The sequence below is a fragment of the Buceros rhinoceros genome, unplaced genomic scaffold (assembly GCF_000710305.1).
Source record: "Buceros rhinoceros silvestris isolate BGI_N320 unplaced genomic scaffold, ASM71030v1 scaffold294, whole genome shotgun sequence".
Lineage (NCBI taxonomy): Eukaryota > Metazoa > Chordata > Aves > Bucerotiformes > Bucerotidae > Buceros > Buceros rhinoceros.
In genome coordinates, this window is record NW_010407408.1 from 26,629 (window position 1) to 27,156 (window position 528).

The following is a 528-nucleotide window of genomic DNA, read 5'->3' on the forward strand; positions in this document are numbered from 1 at the left end:
CTTTCCACTAGCTCCAAATCCATACTTGCAACATTAACGATGAGAAACTGCATTTTCATAATGATGTTACTGAAGCCACAAGAAAAATATTTACTCTATAAGTGGAACTCCACAAAGGAACATCTAGTAAGCTGCTGCCTGTGCTTGCTGCTTCAGGGGAATAAAGTAGCCATGCCCTGTGAGAACTCAACATGCTGGAGTAGATGTCTGCATCCATCCTCATACAGAAATCTTGGTGGCCCGTTACCGATTCCCTCTACCTGATTTGCAGTTACTGAGCTTCAAGTAAATTTAATAGTAAATCTACTTACATGAAAAGAAGGAAAGGAAACCAAAAGGAAGAAAGAGAAGGCTGTCCTCACCCTCCACAGAGGGTCTCACATTCTGTAAAACAGACACAAAGTCGAGATCAGTTCCTCAGAGCACAGAGATGTTGCATAGCAGTGTTGTATTTATACTGACTACCTTTTTCTTTTTTTTAAAGCAGTGCTAGAAACCTGTCTTCAAGTGGCTCCCTACCGCCACGCT

At 41.9% G+C, this 528-nt stretch overlaps 1 protein-coding gene across 1 annotated transcript in view; it reads left to right on the forward strand.

The window, feature by feature from the left end:
- The window catches only part of LCP2 (lymphocyte cytosolic protein 2 (SH2 domain containing leukocyte protein of 76kDa)), a 27,245-nt gene that overhangs the window by 22,815 nt on the left and 3,902 nt on the right, over nt 1–528 (forward strand). Inside the window, exon 17 of the mRNA XM_010134445.1 lies at nt 488–528. Within this exon, the coding sequence (XP_010132747.1) occupies nt 488–528 (41 nt within the window). The remainder of the gene's footprint in view (nt 1–487) is intronic.